Raw genomic sequence first — 14,346 nt, 5'->3', positions numbered from 1 at the left:
TAGGAGCTAGAAATCTAAATCTTGGCACCAAATAACAAATTATATAGCTTCTATTTTTTTGAGATAGTCTTGTCTGTCACCCAGCCTGGAGTGCTGTGACACGATCTCGGCTCACTGCACCCTCCACCTCCCGGGTTCAAGCAATTCTTGTGCCTCAGCCTCCTGCATAGCTAGGACTACAGGCACAAGCCACCACGCCTGGCTAATTTTTTGTATTTTTAGTAGAGATAGGGTTTTGCCATATTGCCCAGGCTGGTCTTGAACTCCTGAGCTCAGGCAATCTGCCTGCCTCAGCCTCCCAAAGTGCACTTCACAAATACAATAATAACTTTAATCCTCACAAGGCAGGTATTTCTATTTTAGCTATTGTTATTCTTTTTTTTTTTTTTTTAAGCAATGGGGTCTCCCTATATTGCCCAGGCTGGAGTGCAGTGGCTATTCACAGGTGTGATCACAGCATACTAGAGACTTAAACTCTTTGGCTCAAGTGATCCTCCTGCCTTGGCCCCTGAGTAGCTGTGACTGTAGGTGCACACCACTGTGCCCAGCTTTTCTATTTTGTAAATAGGAAAACTTAGGCTCAGTAAGATTTTGGGCTTTTGTTACGGGAGAAGTAGTAGAGCCAGAATTTAAACCCAAGTGTGTATGATTCCAAAGCTCATGTTTATTCCCCCAATAATAAACAGGCCTTGCCAGACATGCTTATGTTGGGATCATTTGATTGTGGTATTTCTTTAGCCTTAGTCTGCTAAAATTCTAAAACTAAAAAGGGTAGGGGGTAAAAAAGAGACATCACCTTTAGTCATTCTAGATCTATGTGGCAGGTATTCATTACTTGTAGCAGAAAAAAGGCAACCATTATTATTACTGATGCCATTCTAAGTAGATTTTAAACATTTGGATGCAATCCCTTTATCATGGAAACATTTAATTGTATCATATATTCTTAATTTTAGTTAAAATCATGTCTGGCACGATGCCTTTAGCAACTTCTTACCATCCATGAAACAGTCCTCTTCCATAGTCTTAAAATAAGTAGTATTTACTAAGTTTACATTTTTCAATATGTAGATATTAAAAAAGAAAAACTTGATTTTTTAAAAAGTTGCTAATGTTTAATTCATTATGAGACCTCCATATGTGAGATTCTTTCTCTATTCTAATATTTTCTAAATGCTTACTCATAGCAGGTACTGTGCTAAATGCTTTATATGTATTGGCTCAGAAACTCCTCCATATTATCTATGCGGTGGTACCATTTCTATTCCTACTTTATAGATGAGGCATAAAAAAGTTAATTTGCTAAAGGTTTCACAGGTGATAAGTGGCTGAGCAGAGTTTTAAAGTCTGATCTGAGTTTGTGGTCTGGCGGGCAGTGTGGCTCAGTGGACAGGAACCTAATAGAGGAGACATAGCTTTTAGCATAAGAAGGATTCCCCCAAACTGATGACAAGTACAACTTGAATGCATATACAAATAACATTTATTAACTTAGGCTGTACAATATACTGATTTAGTCAAATAAAAAATACCTCGCACAAAACCTCAAGTAAAAATCTGTAAGGTGTCAGATTGAATTTTATATTCTGAATAAGACAAGGGACTGCCATTCACTTAAAACAAAGCAAAATGACTCCAATTCCATTTATTTATTTATTTATTTATTTATTTTGAGATAAGTCTCGCTCTATCATCCAGGCTAGAGTGTGGTGGTGTGATCTCGGCTCACTGCAACCTCTGCCTCCCAGGTTCAAGTGATGCTCCTGTCTCAGCCCACTGAGGAGCTGGGATTACAGGCACGCACCACCATACCTAGCTACTTTTTGTATTTTTAGTAGAGACGGGGTTTCACCACGTTGGCCAGGCTGGTCTCGAGCTCCACTCACCTCGGCCTCCCAAAGTGCTGGGATTACAGGCATGAGCCACTGCACCCGGCCTCCAATTCCATTTTGTAGGAGAGCGCATGAGGCTATACCAATCAGGCACTGTGGCTGGTCTAATGCCCACACCAGGGACCAGCCCACCGCCCAGACTTAGCCTCCGGGTAGGCTGCTTTGCTATTAAGGCAATAGTCTTAGGATCCTTGTTATAAAAGTTTAAACAAAATCCCAAAGCTCTCAAGTCTTCCTGGAGGTGGCAATGTACTATCAGTTTGGAATGCATACCAGTCTGGAAGCTGAAATTACTCTGCTGTAGCCTTTTGAGCATTGGCAGCATTTTCCAAAATTTTTCTTTTCCATTCTTCATAATCCTGTGTCAGATCTTCATCTTTCTGTGGTTTATGTGGCATCTCCTCTACCTTCTCCATTTCTGACAGAAAATCATCAAAAGCAATTTCAAAATTCTTATGCTTAGAAATGAAATTTAAAAAAAGGTAAACCTGTTTAAATTGTCTAAAACAGAAAAGAAGATACTGAAATGAAGTGGAGAAACAGCAGTTACCACTTTTTTTGAGATGGGGTCTTGTAATGTTGCTCAGGCTGCACTCAGGAGGTTCAAATGATCCTCCTGAGTAACTGGGACCATGGCTGGGGCTATAGGCTCACACTACCACACCTAGCTTAGCTATCACTTTTTTCTCTCCGTTACACTCCAAGCATTCCAAGACATCTAACAACAGCTAACATCTATCAAGCACTTAACTGGTGCTTGAGAGGCACTGAACCAAGTACTTTAAATGGCATTATTTCCTTTAACCCCTACTACACTCCATAATAGGTGATAATATTAATCACATTTTATAGATCAGGAAACTGAGGCTCACAGAAATTATAGACTTTCTTAGAATCCCATAGCCAGTGGCTGGGCATAGTGGCTCATGCCTGTAATCCTAGCACTTTGGGAGGCGAAGGGGGCGGATCACTTGAGCCCAGGAGTTAAAGACCAGCCTGGGCAACATAGTGAGATCCCAACTCTACCAAAAATACAAAAATTAGCCAGTTGTGGTAGCACATGCCTGTAGTCCGAGCTACGCAGGAGGCTAAGGTGGGAGGATGGTTTGAGCTCAGGAGGTGGAGGCTGCAGTGAGCTGAGACTGTGCCACTGCACTCTAGCATGGGTGAGAGAACCAGGCCATGTCTCAAAAAAAATAAAAGAAACCAAAAAACAAACAAATAAACAAAAAATCACATAGCCAGTAGGTGATATTAAAACAATAAGGCAGCCATTTGCCTGACATTGTCATTGTAGCTAAAGCTCTTATAAGCAACCTGGAACTTAACTTGGAAACTTTTTTTTTTTTTTTGTGGGGGGAAAAGAACCTCCGAAAGACAAAAATAATCCCCAGCCAATCACAAACAACCAACCAGCTGACTGGCTGTACAACTAGAGACTTCCCATCAGACCATGCCCAGGTAAGACAAATACTTAGCTGTAGCTGCCCAGGCTGGTCTCGTACTCTTGGGCTCAAGCAATCCTCCTGCCTCAGCCTCCCAAAGTGCTGGGATTACAGGAATAAGCCATCGTGCCAGACCAGACATATTCTTAATTACCCAATACTGATGTTACTTCCATCATTGATTGCTTGGAAAACTGGTCTTATCAAATGATTCACAGTCAGAATTTACTTAAAACTGAACTCCTGTCAGGCAAGCTGCTAGAGCAGCACTAGGCTGTTTACTGCATAAAATGTCAATGTCAGTACCATGTTAGTAAAACTTACCCTTTGCTGGGGCTTCAACCACTATCTTCTTTTTCTTCCGTGGTGGAGCAGCTAAATCTCCAGGTTCTCCTTTAAGAAGTGTTATCAAGGTTAATTTTTCTCCTGTCCTCAATTTCAGTATTTGGGCATGTTTTGGATCACAAATAAAATTAGACACCTTAACTGATCAAGTATGAGAAGAAGGAGAAGACAAATGATCTTAGACTTCTCTTTTCTTTGGCCTCTCTTGTCAGACTTGAGAATCATTTCTATCCTGGCTTATGTATCTACAGGCTGGTATTTAACATGGGAACATGTTAATAAAGAATCTATTTTCCAGGCATAGATTCACGGAATCATAGGTTAGAAACATCAATAAAAACATAACTGGTCCACATGTAATACAGAATTTAGGAAGCAGCCAGTTTACACATTTGAAAATATCTGACTTTTACAAACAGAAGTGCTACATTTTCAAAGGACACATTCTTGAACTACAGAATACTTACCGTCGACCTGCTGTCCAATCTTCTCTAGTTGTTTACACAGTCGATCAAATATAGCTTTTTTTACACCGGATGTGGCTACCATTTTGTTTTTATCCACTTTCAGCTTTAGAATCCTACAAAACAATTTCATAAGTTGCTTTTCTCAAGACCTGTACAGTTTTCTTCTCTGGGCAACCAGATAATCAACTTATTTTCTTTTTGACCATGCTTTAAGAGCCTCTGTCTAGTTTTTTCCTTCATTCCAAACATGTTATTATCTGTGCTAAGTTGTTTAGTTGTTTATTGGACTGAGAGTTAAAATGCACATGGGATCTGTTTTATAACAAAAGGGGCACATAAAAGACATTTGCTGTAGTGTTTCGTGACTTTTAGAACTCTTTAGTACATCTCAGATTAATTTAATGAATGACAATCATAGGACTTTTGAATGTTCCACTCATTTTAACTCACAGGATATTTATATTTATATCACGGGAATGTAACAACCCCACCCCACCCTGAAAATAAACTCTCCTAGTAACACTGCACAACAACCACTAATTACAAACACAAAATAAACTTTTTCTTCAGGGTAATAGACCTGTCAAGACCTTTTCTTACTCAGCGTAATATGGTTTCAAAAGTAGGGTTGACTAGTCTCACTGTTTTCTACAATAACAGCTACATTCCCTCTTTATATGCACATACTTTTGTTGAATTGAAGAGATGTTTTCTACAAATGCCAATTGATATTCCTAGGTATGTAGCTAATAGAGCCAAGCATACCAAAATTAGTGAGTAGGTAGTGAGAAATCCATTCTTTAAGGGCCAACTACATTTTGTTTTCTAAGGAGTTTTCTGGCAAGATAAAAATAAGACAACTTTAGACAAAGATATCAACTATTACTAATATTTCCAAGGTAACATTTTACATTTCAGTATACACATAGATAACCCACAATTCTAAGATTCAGATGTGAGAATTTATCACTAAAATATGTTATAAATCCCTTGAAGAACAGTTGTAGCCAATGCTTTTTTTTTTTTTTTTAGAGACAGGGTGTTGCTACGTTGCCTAGGCTGCAGTGTAGTAGCATGACCACAGCTCACTATAACCAAGAACTCCTAGGCTCCAGTGACAATTCAGCCTCAGCCTCCTGAGTAGCTGAGAAGCCAGGACTGGAGGCACGCGTTGACACCCAGCTAATTTTTTTTTTTTTTTCTTAAGAGATTCGGGTCTCACTATGTTGTCTAGGCTAGTCTTGAACTCCTTGCCTCAAGCAGTCCTCCTGCCTCTACCTCCCAAATTGTTGGGATTCCAGGCAGGAGCCACCATGCCTGGCCCAGCCAGTACTTTTAAAAATATACGAGCAGAAAATCACATATGAAGATTGTTTTAATGACAGATATCATCTCTTATAAAAGGCAGACTGAAATCAGAATTCCCAGCATATGTATACAGCTGCTATTTGGCGGGTGGAATTCTGACAACACTAGTTCCAAGTTGTTAGCCACATTATGGCATAAACTAGGAATATGGTCACTTGGCCAATATTCCTAATATTATTTCTAGGGGAAAATATGCTCTGAATTGATATCAACTAAATTAGAAGTATTCCTTGGAGATGAAAAACCAACTTGTAAATTGGTAACTTTACTGAATGTTTAATAAAATACTTACTTGCATGCTGAAAGCAGTGCAGCAGAAGTGAAAAGTGGCCTGGATAAGTCAAGATCTACTTGCTGTGTCTGGGGAAGACTGGACTCATAGCTAAAGGAGAAGTTATTGCAGAATTATGTTAGAAAATATTATTTGAAAAGAGACTGAAAGTGCAAACCAGAACTTACAAGCTTTTAAAATGGATGAGATATGTGTGCTGTCACTTAACATGAGTTATTTTTTTAAGACTGAAAATTAACCAGACTAGGACAACGGGTAATTTGTATCTACCAGTACAAATTTTCTGGTCCCGCCCCACTCCTCACCCCCCACCATGAAGTCTTGCTCTGTCATCCAGGCTGGAGTGCAGTGATGCAATCTTGGCTTACTGCAACCTCCACCTCCTGGGTTCAAGCAATTCTCCTGTCACAGCCTCCCGAGTAGCTGGAATTACAGGTGCATGACACCATGCCCAGCTAATTTTTGTATTTTTAGTAGAAATGGGGTTTCACCACCTTGGCCAGGCTGGTCTTGAACTCCTGACCACATGATCCACCCTACTCGGCCTCCCAAAGTGCTGGGATTACAGGTGTGAACCACCACACCCCGCCTACTGGTATACATTTTCAATTAAGGTTCTTTATGCCCCATACCTTTTTAGTATCTTTGAAGCCATATTCACTGCTTCTGTACAGCTAAACTGTACAGCTAGGTCTCTTATTCCAATATTTGAATTCAGGCCTAGTAAACACTCAAACGATTTAAGACAGCTCTGATATGTCTTCTTGTTCAAACCAGAAAGTTTAATTAAATAAGCCTGTGAAAGGAAACACACATACACAAATCATAAAAACTTTACATTCTATATATTAGTACCCTTAAACACTTGTTTAATAAGCAGTATAACTTTTCAAAATTAATTTTGTGGCAAACCTTAATACCTAAAGGTTTAGCTTCATTTAGTCAAAAAATTGGTAATCATGTCAGGCTGAGGAAGTACTGCTTTCAAAGAGTTCAAACTATACAAAAGTAGGCAGTCATGCATATGCACAGATGATTTAAAATTATAACACAATACTAACATAGTCAAACAGGCAGTAACAAACCACAGGAAACACATATATGGTTACTTGTGTTTATACAAAGGTGCTGTTATTTATTATTATTGGGAAAAGGAAGGAGAGAAGTAGTGGGAGTGGAGTAGGGGCGGGCTGGGGCGGTGTGGGTGTGTGTGTGTGAGTGTGAAAGAGAAAAAGGAAAATAGGAAAAGAAACAGGAGGATCCACTGTGGGAAACCAGCTCTGTCTGGGAGACTTGAGTAAAGTTTCAATGTAACAATAAGGCAGGGTCATGTAAGACAAATAGGAGTTTACCAGAAGAGTACTGCAGGAAAAAACAAGGTATTGCATTTTCAAAGCCACAAATCATTGAAGTGAAGAGTCTGTTAAGTGAATACTGTAGCTTGAGGCCAGGATTCAAGAGAGGCTGGAGGGTTTGATGGTCATCAACAAAGCTTTGCTTTTAATATTACCATTTAATGATATCATTATGACACAGGTACTGTGTTAATGGTGTTATGTACGTTTAATCCTCCTCACAATAATCCAGCGAAATTGGATATTTTATCTCCACTTTATGGACGAGGACACTGGAGGCTAACAGAACTAGCTAGTGTGGAGATTTGATCTCAACACACAACTCCTCCTGACCCCAAAGCTTGTTCTCTCAAACACTGTGACACTCGAAGAAAAGCACAGGGGTTTGGACGTGGTTTAAAAGGAGGATAATGCTAGCAGCAATGTGGAAGATGGCCTCCAGCCGAGAAAGAGGTGGTCAGGGAAAACAGTGATGAGTAAAGAAAACATGGCAAAATTTTTTTCCAAAGCAAACTGATTCTACAGTATTTCCAGAATAACATACAAGAATAGCCAGGCCAATCTAAAACAAGAGTTTTTACTGGGGTTTAGTTCAACCAAAAGTTAAAAGAGCTTCACTGTTGCACTGGATTATTCAGGCATTTGGTGGGACCTACCTACCCTGTCCAAGGGACACTTCATCCAGGAAGCTGCAAGGTCCAGGCACATGACTGCACTGCTGGTCTCCGTGGTGCGCGCGGAGAGGCCGACACACTTCACCCGGGACAGGCGCAAGTACTCCTCTGCTTTCCTGGTTAAAAGGGCAGTGTGTTCGCTACAACTTGTTCAGAAGTTTGCTCAACACGTTGGTAAACAATGAATACAGCCTGGTGAGCTTCACACTAAACCTAACTCCTGTGGCACGTTTATCTGGGGCTGGGAATGAAGGTCATATCCTCTGGGGAGAGGAAGACAGAACCAGCACTGACTCCAAACATCACTGTGCTCAAATGCTTTCAGGCAAAAGGAAGTTAAATTTCGACAAAAAAAAAATAACCCTTCTTTCTTCCTTCCATTACTGGAACAAGCATGAACTATCACAGAGGCAGGCAGGTTAGACCAGGGTTCCTCCTTTCCTCCTATTTCCTTTAAATCAGTAGTTCTTAAAAGCGAGAATCACCTTGGGGGCGTGTGAAAACAAATTACTGGGTCCCAGGCCGAGTTACTGATCAGTAGGCTTGAGGTGGGACCGAAGAATTTGTATTTCTAACGAGACAAGATGATATGGCTGTTGCTGGTCCAGGAACCACATTTTGAGAACCACTGTTCTAAACGACTACCGAGTCTTGCAGGTGTGTCTTCAAATCTTTTAAGTGCTCTATTCCTTGCCTTCCCTAGCCTGACTGCTCCACGTTTTAGCTACAATGGCTTTATTTCGAACCTCGGATCCCGCTTCCCATCTCAAGGATTTTGCAGGAGCTGTCCTCCCTGCCTGGGCAGCTCTTGCCATATCTTTCCTCGCCTAGCACCTGCCATCAATCTGGCCTCAGCGGGAACAGCGCCCGCTTTTCCGAGTTTTTGTTGTTGTTGTTGTTTTGTTAAAGGCAGCCGCTAGGCCGCGCTCCACCCGAAGCCCAGTGGGTCTGGCACACGGCCCGGTTAAGGTTCTCGCCCTTACAGACAACGGAGTCTGCGCCGCGTTGTCGGGTTCCCTGCTGTAAACCCGACTGCAGTAGGCGTTGGCGGAATGAGCGGCAAGTTCTCCCCGGCTCATTTTTCTACCACCGTGCTACCCGCGGACTGGGCTGGCTGTTCCCAAGGACGTTTGCCATCGCCGTTTGCTATCGCCCTTCTTGCCATCTCATTTAAGCTTACGGCCGGGAAGTTTCTGTTGAAGTAGGCCCTAAACCCCGCCCGGCCCCAGCGCTCCCCGTCACTTCCGCGCCGCCCGACGCCTGGGAAGGGCGCCGGCCTTGCCTGAGGGCCCAGGGCCGCGAGGCGGGAGCCCAGCCCTGGTCTTGCGCGGCCGAACTCACCTCAGCATGTCGGGCTCGGCAAGGCCCAGGCGCGGGGCTAGGCGCCCGATCAGCTCCGACCCCATAGCGCCGGCACTAAAGCGAACAACTCCGGCGAATACCGCGGGGCAACAAAACCGGCGCGCAAAGGCTGCACCAGCCAGTGAGAGCCAGGCCCCACCCCCGGCGCATGTGGATTGGTTGGGACAGGACATTGAGACCGTCCCACAAGCCAATCAGGGTCTTCTTTTGCGCATGCGCATCACTAGCGCGCTCGCCAAGGCACATGTGAATGTGGACTTGTAGGCTTTCCCTCCTTCCATTCCTTTCTTCTTGACAAACTCATCACACACTGCCTTTCCCTCCTGTTGTCCCCTGTCTGCCGCCGGGGGATCCCCACTGCGCTGCACCGACCGCCCACTCTCACACGCTGTGGTGAGATTGGCGGGCGCCCAGATCCGTCCATCTAGCGTTAAGTGGCCAGGGCCAATAAGGACGCGAGACTTCGGTTCCTAGAAGTAGGCCAATCAATGAGCAGCCTGTAGGGCCCGGGGGTGGGGCTAGAGAGGGCGGGGCTTGGAGGGGGCCGCAGCGTCACATGACCGCGGGAGGTTCCGCGCGGGGTGGGTGCTCCTTGCTGCAGGCTCTGGGGAGTCGCCATGGTGAGTGCTGAGGGGGCAGTAGCACCCTGGCCGACCCTCCTTGTAGCCCCTGCTCTCTCCCACCGCCCCGGACCCCAGCGAGTGGAGAAGAGGCCCCACAGGCCGTTCGGGACTAAGACCAGCCCGATTTGGCCTGCGGGATAGGGGACAGGAGGTGGAAGGCCGCGGGCAGGCTGATCCGGGCCGGGGTGGGCGGCGGCTCCTGGCTGCGGCCGTTGCTGAGAGACAGGGCGGCCTCTCTGTGGGGGTGACTTGGCCTGTAGGCTTTGGGATCCATGAAGGCCTGCGGCCTCCTGTAAGTGGAATCGGCCGCCTGCCTGCCACGAGGGGACCCGTAGTCCAAGGTCTGAGCGTCTGGCCCCCGGAGCGCGCGGAGGCCCTGAGATCGGAGTTGGCGCCGGGACCCGCCCAGATGTTGCGTTTGTACCTTTGTGCCTAGTTGTGCTCGGCCGTCCTCACACCCTCCTGGAGGGGTCGCAGTGGTTCCTTGGCCTTTCTTGGCCTCATACCCGCCTTCGGCTGCAGTGTTGGTCAGCGAGTTCTGGGGGCCTGCTTACATGAATTTCCTGGAAGGAATCAGGCTGTCTTCTAATCCTGACGGTCGGAAAGGAGACTGATTGTTTCCTTTAGCATTTGTGCGTTGGGCGCACCTTGGCTCTTTTGTCTCTCCATTGATGAAATCCAAGTATTTGACTTGCTGGAAGCAGTCCTTCTCCTTAGGGCCCCTCTATGACGGCAGCAAATCGTGGTGTGGCTGTTGGCCGGTAAACTTGAACTTCCTCAAAATGCGAATCTTTGTGTCTGGTTCCCACAAAGGCAAGTTGTCACTTGCATTTTATTAGCGTTTGACATAGCCTGCACTGTGCAAATAAATTTTTTGAGTATACACTGTATGTCCGCTTTAATAATCTTACTCACTCTGTGTAGACAGGCTTCTGTAAGTCTGTAAGCCTGGAAACAGATTTCACTTTAAATGTCTTAGTGCCGGAAAGGATTAAGTGTTTTACAAATACTATTTTCATATAACATTGCCTTACAAGGTGATTTTTGCCTGTTTCTCAGAATATTTGCGATTGGGAATTGAAACAAGACCGTTGCAAAATTTAACTTTAGGATTTGTGTGTTTCCCAGCGTTTATGGATTGACATTTATATTGTTTTGTAATGGAAAACACTTCATTGAGGATGTATTACACGCTCCGATTCTTTGTTGGGTGAACCAGTTGGGAGCAATCAGCCAGACACACAATCTTGTCCTCATGAATTTTATGGGGAAAGGAAACTTGAGTATTCGTTCTTTCACAGTCACTGTCTATCATTTAGGCAGGTCGCTTAGTCTTCTTGGTATCGCACTTTTGCATCCGAAAGCAAGTGTTGGTCCCTTTGGCCCTTCCAAGCCCTAAACTTCTAGAATCCACTTCAGTTCATCAAACATCTTGTGTGCCTTTAGTGTCACGGGCTGTGGCACTGGGTTCCAATGTCGAACTTAAGAGGCTACTGTGGGAGATAAGCTTGTAGAACTTAACTGTAATACAGTGTGTGGATGGCTTTACTAACATTGTCAACTCAGTGCTTTGGGGTCATGGAGGGATAGTTTTGCCTGGGGATTTTGGGAAGAACTACAGGAAGTAACGTGAACTGAGACTATAAAGAGGGTGGACAGAAATTCTCCAGGTGGAAAGAAAAGGTATTGCTAATAGATGAAGCCAGAATGTTTAGTGTGCTCCATCAAAGGTTTCTTGGGGATATGTGTTGGAAATGAAGTTAGAGCCATTTGGTGTTCAAATTATATTTTGAAGTTCTTATGCCCTCATCATCCTTATTTCTACTTCAGTTGTCAATGTATGCCGTGTCATTTTTAAAATAGTTCTTTCATTAATATGATACTCTGTATCTTTGTTTGAAGAGGTGAGTGTTACATTTGGTTTACATTGTACTGTCAGATTACATCTACAGCATATGAGCAGGGAGATGGAACCACAATAGATTTCTGACGTAAGTGGAGATAATTATTTGTGTCTAAACTGAATAATAATTGTAGCACTTATTAAGTGCTTATTACTAAGTAGTAGGCACCTTTTGAGCTTTGGTTTCATTTGTTCTTCATAACAGTGGTGGGGGTGCTCTCATCTCTGTTTCATAGAAGAGGAAACAAAAGCACATTGTTTGAATGGAGAGTAGTTTTCCAAGTGATCAGTTCATGATGACCTTTGCTTTGCTCTGCACCTTATAACTGTAGTCTTGAGAGGGCTGTTTGTGGGTCTCAAGCTAAAATGGCCCTAATCACAAATGTTAATTTGATCCCCATTCTGTAGGGTTTCCATTTTCTTCTGGTCCGGGTAGCTGTGAAGTACAGTCATTTACAAATGGAAAACCACTTTAATGATTGAGGAAACATTGGTTAATTGACTTGTGTTTAATGATAACGTGTTCATATTATAATTGGTTAAGGCTCTATGCGACCCTTCCTAGGAAGGCATCAAGAATAGCCCTTAGAATAGCTGTTGCTAGCGTAACTACACTGTTTTATGAGTAATATATAAAAATAGACTGCTTTACTATAGCTTTATGTCTTCATTTGTAGCTTACTTTGTAATAAGTCATTCTGTAATCTTCAACATTTTGTATTTACGTTTCTATTTTAAGCCCAGCTGAGACAAAATAGAAGACTTTTCCTAAAATTGCATTCCTTTGTTTGTACATCTCTGAATCGTTCTAGTCATTCTATACAAATGTTTTGTAACTGTTTGTAACCTCTTTGTAGCCGCAGTTTCATTTGCTATGTAACAAAAATTATCGTACACAACAGCCAAAAGATGGAAACAACCTACATATCAATGGCTAAACAAAATGTAGTATGTGTATATATATATATAGATATATAATGAAATATTTCGTTTTTAAAAGGAGGGAAATTCTGACACATACTGCAACATGGATGAACATTGAAGATATTATAGTCAGTGAAATAAGTGAGACATAAAAGGAAAAATACTGTGTGATTTCACTTACATGAAGTATATAGAGTAGTCAAACTCAGAGAAAAGAAGGTAGGATTGCCTGGGGGATCTGAATGGGAGTTCAGTGGCTACAGTTTTCATTTGCATTTATAAAGATAAGAAGTTTTAGATAGATGGTGGTAACTGTGTTAATATGGATGTACTTAGTGCCACTGAACTGCACATTTAAATGTGGTTAAAATGGTAAATTTTACGTACATTTTACCACTATAGTAAGTCATTTTTAATTAAAATATCCAAATGCATCATAAAGAAAAATAAAAAAAATTCAGATGTATCACTGTTTATTTCTAAATGGATCAGTTGAACTTAATGAAATCCATTGATTCAAATTATTATTAAATCTATTGCATCCAGAGGTAAGGAGCCAAAATATTCCAAATGATGGCCTGGTTTCACTCAAGTTCAGAGAAGACTAGCCCATGATGAGTAGTAAATTTCATTAAGTCAGAATCTTTAAATGCTGGTGTCATCCTTGCCTCTGAAAGCAGCATTTTATGGTAATAGTTCTGCTGGGATAAATTCATGTTCCCTTTAAATGAAGTTTAAAAGATACCTAACTTTTTCTTTGAAATTTGTTTGTGCTTCTGAGGAAGAGTGCTTGCAGCAGAGCTCAGTTTACTAGAGTTAGTCATGGGAAAAAAAAGGGAAATGCATGGCATTGCTCATTATTCAGTTAATATTTTTCTCTTTCCAAAATTAAAACAAGAGAAAGTTTTCACTTTTGATAAGCTATGCTAGTTCAGACGTGGGTTTTACATGACTCGCGTTTCTTTGTTAATCTCAAAATGAAATGTTGTTTTGCTTTTCTTAGTTAATGAAACAGACCAGATTTTACTTGCAGGTTGATGTGTAAGTCCTTGCCTTCCATCTCTTCAACTCATTGTGTGAGAGGCATTTTGTCTTTAGTCATTGTTTTAAAAAATAAAAGTGAAATGACATAACGTAAAATTAACGATTTTAAAGCGAACAATTCAGTGGCATTTAGTGTGCTCACAATACTGTACAATCACCACCTTTGGTTTTAAAACATTTTCCCTACCCCCAAAAGAAACCCAGTACCCATTAAGCGATTATTCCTCTCAGCCTCCCTCCTGGTAATCAGCAGTCTACTTTCTGTTCCTATACAGGATATTTCATTTAAGGGGAATCATACAACATATGGCTTTTTGTGTCTAGCTTCTTTCATTTAGCATGATGTTTTCTAGGTTTGTTCATGTAGCAATACTTCATTCCTTTTTATGGTTGAATAATATTCTGTAATTGTATATATGTACCACAATTTGTTTATTCATCCGTTAATTATTCAGTCATTTTTTTGTTAAATATCTAAACATTCTAAAACCAGTGTATTCATTTATGCAGCGAACATTTATGGAGCACCCATTATGTGTCAAGCAGTGTGTTGGGTCCCAAGGATGTAAAAATGACCATCATTTATAATGATTATGTGATGCATGCTGTGGTGGAGATGTAAACAGTGTTTATATGACTTGAAGAAGTGGTT

The 14,346-nt window shown here is 42.1% G+C and overlaps 2 protein-coding genes across 3 annotated transcripts in view; one reads left to right on the top strand and one right to left on the bottom strand.

The window, feature by feature from the left end:
- Positions 1-1,465: 1,465 nt before the first annotated feature.
- On the bottom strand, positions 1,466-9,619 carry ORC6 (origin recognition complex subunit 6). Its single transcript, XM_033218293.1, has 7 exons — positions 9,180-9,619; positions 7,825-7,954; positions 6,442-6,605; positions 5,810-5,899; positions 4,150-4,262; positions 3,662-3,730; positions 1,466-2,310 (listed from the first exon to the last, which is right to left on the bottom strand). The coding sequence occupies exons 1-7, from the start codon at positions 9,371-9,373 to the stop codon at positions 2,183-2,185; spliced, it is 888 nt and encodes a 295-aa protein (XP_033074184.1). The 5' UTR covers positions 9,374-9,619; the 3' UTR covers positions 1,466-2,182.
- A 98-nt stretch (positions 9,620-9,717) lies between these two features.
- VPS35 (VPS35 retromer complex component) overlaps positions 9,718-14,346 on the top strand; it is a 31,045-nt gene continuing 26,416 nt past the window's right edge. Inside the window, exon 1 of one of the 2 annotated variants that reach the window (XM_033218291.1) lies at positions 9,718-9,820. In XM_033218291.1, the coding sequence (XP_033074182.1) occupies positions 9,818-9,820 (3 nt within the window). In that variant the 5' untranslated portion in view covers positions 9,718-9,817. Of the gene's footprint in view, positions 9,821-10,206; positions 10,637-14,346 lie in introns of those variants that run through there. The other variant, XM_033218292.1, reaches the window with a different exon arrangement.

Source organism: Trachypithecus francoisi, unplaced genomic scaffold (assembly GCF_009764315.1).
Source record: "Trachypithecus francoisi isolate TF-2019V2 unplaced genomic scaffold, Tfra_2.0 Lachesis_group10, whole genome shotgun sequence".
Classification (NCBI taxonomy): domain Eukaryota; kingdom Metazoa; phylum Chordata; class Mammalia; order Primates; family Cercopithecidae; genus Trachypithecus; species Trachypithecus francoisi.
Note: the sequence above shows the minus strand (reverse complement) of the source record. Positions and strands in the feature narration are given on the sequence as shown.

Coding starts and splice junctions, on each gene's coding strand:
- ORC6 (XM_033218293.1), bottom strand. CDS start 9,373: ATGTCCTGTCCCAACCAATCCACATGCGCCGGGGGTGGGGCCTGGCTC. Junction 7,955..9,179: donor GCCGAGCCCGACATGCTGAG/GTGAGTTCGGCC, acceptor CCTTTTAACCAG/GAAAGCAGAGGAGTACTTGC. Junction 2,311..3,661: donor GGTTGAAGCCCCAGCAAAGG/GTAAGTTTTACT, acceptor ATTTTCTGTCAG/AAATGGAGAAGGTAGAGGAG.